We start from the raw sequence: 5786 nt of genomic DNA on the forward strand, positions 1-5786 counted from the left end.
TGCTCCACCGCACTAGTGTTTGTGATCCTGGACACCTATACCGGAGTAGTCCTGTTTTTTTTGGTTTTTTTTCATTTCCCCCTCCCTCTCGTATGCTCATAACTTAGCTTGGATCATTATCGGAGGAGGGGGCCCGAACGGTGTCGTTTAGGGTCAGAATTTCGACTGGCTGCGACTCGCGGGAAGCGGGATGCGCGGTCAGCCGGTAGATGGCAGTGACAAGGGCAGGGGAGACCCCGGCCGGCTTCGTCATGGCAGGATGGCGACCCGCACAGCGCCATCCCGGCAGTGTGGCACATCCCGGGCATGCAGGGCACCTTCACCCCTTGCTGTTGCCTTGGCCGGATCTAAGCCCTGTTAATGGCATGACCGTCGCCGTGGCCGTTGAATAACATCATCGCTCCCGGCAGATCTCGTGGCAGGGAAACTAGGTTTGCAGGCCTTCTCAAAGGGTGCTTGCCCATGACAAGGAGGATGTGAGTGTGCAAGCAACAGACCTTGGATAGTCGTGATATGCAAGGCAGGGGCTGGCAGTGGCAACGAGCACAGGGCAGTCGGGATCGCGGAGAATTGATAGTTCTGGCCCATTCTAAATATCACGGCCTTTAGGGCCCCCGTAAGGATATGAAGTTATTCGCACGGGTGATTGCCTTGAGCAGTCGCCCTCCTGGGAGGATCGGGGACCCACTTTCCCAATGGGTCCCGCCCTAACCCTGTTGGGTAACCACGCGCCTCCCAATTGGGCTTATCCCAATTGGGCACGCGAGGGCCTCCAGCAGGCGATCCCTTCCCTTCCCAGGCATTAACTTTTGCACTACTTTATGAAACCCCTAGAGATCATCACACTAGACATAACGAAACATGAGATTGGGCAGGGACACTGGGTGCCAGGGTCCGTCGGGACTTTTACAGCTATCTACGATACGGCAAGTATCATGACAAAATCCCATTGCCTCTACCTCAGGCCACGGTGACGGTGGTGTTTACCCGGATGCGCGCGCTCGAAGCGCCGACCAGGATCTGGAACTGGCCGGGTTCGACCACGTACTTCATCTCGTAGTCCCAGAGCCCCCATTCCTTGACGGGGAGGTCAATTGACACGGTTTCCGTCTGGCCTGCACGCACCATCCCCTTCCAGAAGCCTCGGAGCTGCTTGTTCGGAACCGCCACGCTTGAAAGGAGGTCTTTGACGTAGACCTGGACGACATCCTTGCCGTCGCGGGAAGAGGGATTTGTGACCTTTACGGTTACTGTGAGCGTGTCGGTCGGCGACAGCGTGGAGGAGGATACGGAGAGATCCGAGTAAGTGAAGTTGCTGTAGGAGAGTCCGTATCCGAACTGAGGGTAGAACTCGTTGTTAGCGGTAGTGATACAAATACTGGCACAAGGCGCAATACCAACCTCATAATGCGGCAGCGGAGACGACAAGACATAGTTCTGGCCAAAGACAAGCGTCCCATTGGGGAGCTCACGGCCGGGCGAAGGGCTGGCTCGTCCAGAATTCAGATAGTCGTAGTAGACAGGGGTTGTTCCGACGTGGTAGGGGATGGCGACCGACAACCTGCCGCTGGGATTGACGTCACCAAACAGGATGTCCGCTAGCGCATGCCCGCCCTCCTGCCCCTGGTAGAACATCTGCACGAGGGCGCTCGCCTGGTTCGAGATCCACGGCTCGGTGACGGGCTTGCCCGAGCTGTACACCACCACGGTCGGCGTGCCCGAGTCGATTATGGCCTTGACGAGACGCGGCATGGCCCCGACGAGGCCGAGATCGTGCACGTCGATGTGCTCCCCCGTCGTGGCGTTGAGGTTCTGCCACAGCTCGTCCTGGTCGCGCGACCAGGTCCCGACCACAACCACGGCGACGTCGGCGCTCTTTGCCGCCGCCACGGCCGCGCCGAACCCGGCCTCGTCGTTGGACCAGCGCTCGCAGCCCTGCGCAAACGTCGCGCCGCCCCCTCCCGACTCGACGGCGGCGCGGATCCCGTCAAAGGGCGTGACGCCGCGCTCCATGGCCGTGTGGATAACGTAGTCGCCGTAGTTGACGTAGCCGTGGGCCATGGGGCCGACGACGGCGACCCGGCTGCTCTTGGGCAGCGGCAGCAAGGCCTTGCGGTTCTCGAGCAGCACGATGCTCTCGGCGTCGAGGTCGCGCGCGAGCCTGCGGTGCTCGGTCGTGTTGAGGTACTGCGCGATCTGGTCGTCCGGCACGGCCGTGTACGGGTTCTCGAACAGCCCGGCCTTGAACTTGGCGCGGAGCACGCGCGACACGGCCGTGTCGACCACATCGGCGGGTATCGTGCCATTGGCCACCAGCTTCGGTATCAGCTCGAAGCTCCACCGGCCGCCGCCCATCTCGGCGTCGTTGCCGGCCGTGATGCTCTTCTTGGTGATGCAGACGTCGTCGGCGCGCGCGCAGACGTGGAACGCGTCGGCGAGCCGCGCCGTCCCGCCCGCGTCCGAGATGACGTAGTTCTCGAACCCCCACTCGTCGCGCAGAATGCCCGTCAGCAGCCTCTTGTCCGCAACGGTCGGCACGCCGTCGTACGAGTTGTACGACGACATGACGCTCCACGCATCGGCGTCGAGGATGGCACGCTTGAAGGCCGGCAGGTACGTGGTGCGCAGCATGCGGGGGCCGCCGTGAACGGGCGCCGTGTTGACGCCCTGCTCGGGCGTGGCAAAGGCGGCAAAGTGCTTGACCATGGCGCTCACTTTCTCCTTCTGCATGGCCTCGACGTAGGCGTGGCCGTACTCGCCGGCCAGGAAGGCGTCCTCCGAGTAGCACTCCTCGACGCGACCGTAGCGCAGCTCGCGCGCCAGGTCGACGACCGGCGCGAAGATCTGGTTGACGCCGATGGCGCGCGACTCGAGGGCGATGGCGCGCGCCATCTGGCCGACCAGAGCCGGGTTCCAGGAGCAGCCGTGGGCGATGGGCGAGTTGAAGACGGTGGCGTTGAGGGCCAGCAGCCCGTGGATGCCCTCGCTCTGGATGAAGGCCGGGATGCCGAGGCGGGTGTCGCGCACCAGGTGCTCCTGGGCCAGACGCGCGCCCAGCGAGACGGTCTGCGGTGTCGTGTAGAGGCCGGTCCAGATGGAGTTTGCCCGCTTCTCGGCCGTCCACGACAGGCCGCTCGAGTTGAACGAGGCATCGGTCAGGTTGAGGTAGCTGCGGATGTCTCCCTGGAGGAGCTGGGCCGTCTTCTCCTCGATGGTCATGCGCCGCAGCAGATCGGCCACGCGGTCGTCAATGGTGGCGTTCGGATTCCGGTAGACGGCAGAGTTTGTGTCATTTTGACTGCTTCGTCTTGAGAAGGTGCTGACCGGCGAGGCGGCTGCTAACAAAAGGGCCACAACGGCCGCAGTCGAAGGGAGTTTCATGGGTGGCGGTGCTGATCACGGCGGCTAGATCTGTCACTTCTAATGGCATCTGCCAAGCACTCCATGCCTTGGAGCCCACGGTGCGGCGGCAACTCCAACGAGCGCCGCCCTCTTTATCCCATTGCCGTTTTGTCACATCTGCGTGTCACGAAGCTAGGCTCAGAAACAGGCATTCCCCGCACGCCGCGGACGCAATTGAGGCTTTTCAGGGCCGGATATTTACACCTGGCAGGTGGTCACCTCTTGCGCACGAATCAGCAGCCCAGATATCCTGGGCCAGGCCTGGGCAGGCGTGGCCAGGCAGGAGTCTATACCGTACCCGTCCGTTGGGAATACGACAAGACCCCGCGCGCAGCACGCCAGACGATGATATATGATCCCGGATTGCTGTGCCCAGACTACTTGCGGCCCATCTCCCGCTTGCCCGCACATTTTGCGAAGGCTGTTTATTCCACCAATCGGGATTGGGAGACCGCACCCGCGTCAGGTCGCCATCTCGTCCGCACATTGGCTGTCGTCTGGAAGGAGGGCGCTTCCACGACGAATTAATTGATACACCAAAACGAAAACGACTTTAGGTCCTCCTCAGCTCCGTCGATTTCAATGTTTAAAGAAATAAAAACTGCTTATCTTTGCGAACGATCGGAATGATATTATTTTGCGTTAAAATGCTATCTAATGGAGTTGTGAAGTTGCGGACGAAACTGGTCAAACGAATCAGGCAGCCTAAGGCCGGATTTTAACATGTGGTGTATCAATTAATTCGTCGCGGGGGTGGAAGGGTAAAAGCGATCTGCGAACCAGCCCAGGTGACCCGGTGAGGGGAGTCCAAACTAAGATCTTGAACAGGACGGGGAAAGAAGCTATTTTTGTTGTCAGTTTCTTTGTTTCGAGGCTTACAAAACTATAGGGAACATCAACTCTGACATTTCACGATTGTCCATTCCCTACGGCCCTGGTCAGTGGTGCTAACGGACCGCCATGCGAGGCCATTTTTAGGATATGGAGTACTAGGTACGAGCCAGTGGATTTAAAGGCGAGCTGGCAATGGCTGGGACTGTCGGATTGTTGATTGGGGAGCCCTCTGACCGCGGGCCACTGTTTGACGGAGTACGTGTTTGTTTCGTTTCCCTCCGCTGTTTCTTCTCCCCATCGCTTGAAGCATGACTTGGGGGCCTGTCGTGATTCTCGCTTATTTTTGGCTCAAGATGGAAGGTGACGTCGGCCAGCAATGCTGCACGAAGGGACGGCGGTGCTTGTAAGAATCTCGGCCCGAGCGCTATTGACGCGTTTCGAGGCCAGGATCCCATGCACCTCTAGGGCACAGCCCCAACACGGTTCAACACCGTGCACATGTATAAATAGCCTGTACACCGATGTACAGTGTGTATAATTATAATTAGGAGATACCCAGACTCCCGACACCACACTAGCTAGCACAATTAACCTGTGACGGCTACCGGTGCAGAGTCTAGAAGCCACACCTGCTGTCAAAACATCGCGGGCCGTGGGGTTCGCCGCCGCCAAGGGAGCAGAATGCGACGGGGCCCGCCTGTGCGGCCCCATGTATAGGTCCCAGGGATCACAAACCTTAATGTGGTGGATGCAATTAGTACGATGGATCCTGGTGGTACATCAGTTTGGCTTGGTTTTCTAAGGAAAAAATGTATCTTGCTCCACCGCACTAGTGTTTGTGATCCCTGGAACTTATACCACTAGGATCCACTGTACTAAGGTTTGTGATCCCTGGGACCTGTACCAAGCCTTATGCCAGAGGGCGACGTTGGCTTCCACGGCGATGCTGTGCCGTGCTTGCCGAGACATGTGGGCATCTGCCCGGACCGGATGGTATATAAGCCCATGAACTGGACTGCCCAGTTCTTGATTCGGGATTTCTCTTTACCACCATCCCCTTTTCCTTTTGTTCTTGCTTTGGTTTGTTTTTTTACTTTCCTGAGCATTTCCTTTTGTTATTTCCTACTGTCATCTTTCCAAACTTTTTTTCTATCACACCAACATTTGTTTTCGTCTTGACCTTCCAGCTCGCCCACCATGCGTCTCAACGCCTTCCGCCTGCTGGCCTTTGTCGCCGTCGGGGCCATCCCGTCGATGGCCCTGCCGCTCGACCGGCCGTCTTTCGATCTTGTCGCGCGGGACTTCCTGGCCCCCGGCCTCGCCGAGGCGCTCGCCGTCGCCAAGCGGGCCGAGGTGGTCGACGAAGCGGGCGCGCTGTACCCGCTGCCCCTGCCGCCCGGAAAAACCTCTGCGGATATGAACAAGCCCAAGCAGCCCAATTACATGAAGGACACCGTCAGCTCCAAGAACAAGAAGACCACCAAGAAGGGCAAACGCTCCGACGAGGTTGAGGAGGCGGGCGCGCTGTACCCGCTGCCCCTGCCGCCCGG

At 59.2% G+C, this 5786-nt stretch overlaps 2 protein-coding genes across 2 annotated transcripts; one reads left to right on the forward strand and one right to left on the reverse strand.

Annotated features, from left to right (window-relative positions):
* Positions 1-848: 848 nt before the first annotated feature.
* GGTG_14198 (periplasmic beta-glucosidase) lies at positions 849-3744 on the reverse strand. Its single transcript, XM_009232125.1, has 2 exons — positions 1402-3744; positions 849-1338 (listed from the first exon to the last, which is right to left on the reverse strand). Exons 1-2 carry the CDS (start codon positions 3379-3381, stop codon positions 961-963), a joined length of 2358 nt encoding a protein of 785 aa, XP_009230389.1. The 5' UTR covers positions 3382-3744; the 3' UTR covers positions 849-960.
* A 1689-nt stretch (positions 3745-5433) lies between these two features.
* On the forward strand, positions 5434-5786 carry GGTG_14199 (hypothetical protein; the record flags this gene model as incomplete). The annotated part of the gene is made up of 1 exon (XM_009232126.1): positions 5434-5786. A coding segment is annotated over one exon (353 nt), but the record flags the coding sequence as incomplete, so codon positions are not given.

The sequence above is a fragment of the Gaeumannomyces tritici genome, assembly GCF_000145635.1.
Source record: "Gaeumannomyces tritici R3-111a-1 unplaced genomic scaffold supercont2.173, whole genome shotgun sequence".
Lineage (NCBI taxonomy): Eukaryota > Fungi > Ascomycota > Sordariomycetes > Magnaporthales > Magnaporthaceae > Gaeumannomyces > Gaeumannomyces tritici.

Bases quoted from the DNA above. Each gene is read 5' to 3' on its own strand.
- GGTG_14198 (XM_009232125.1), bottom strand. From the start codon at position 3,381: ATGAAACTCCCTTCGACTGCGGCCGTTGTGGCCCTTTTGTTAGCAGCC. The intron at 1,339-1,401 runs GTTGGTATTGCG...TTCTACCCTCAG, and splicing joins CTCCGCTGCCGCATTATGAG to TTCGGATACGGACTCTCCTA.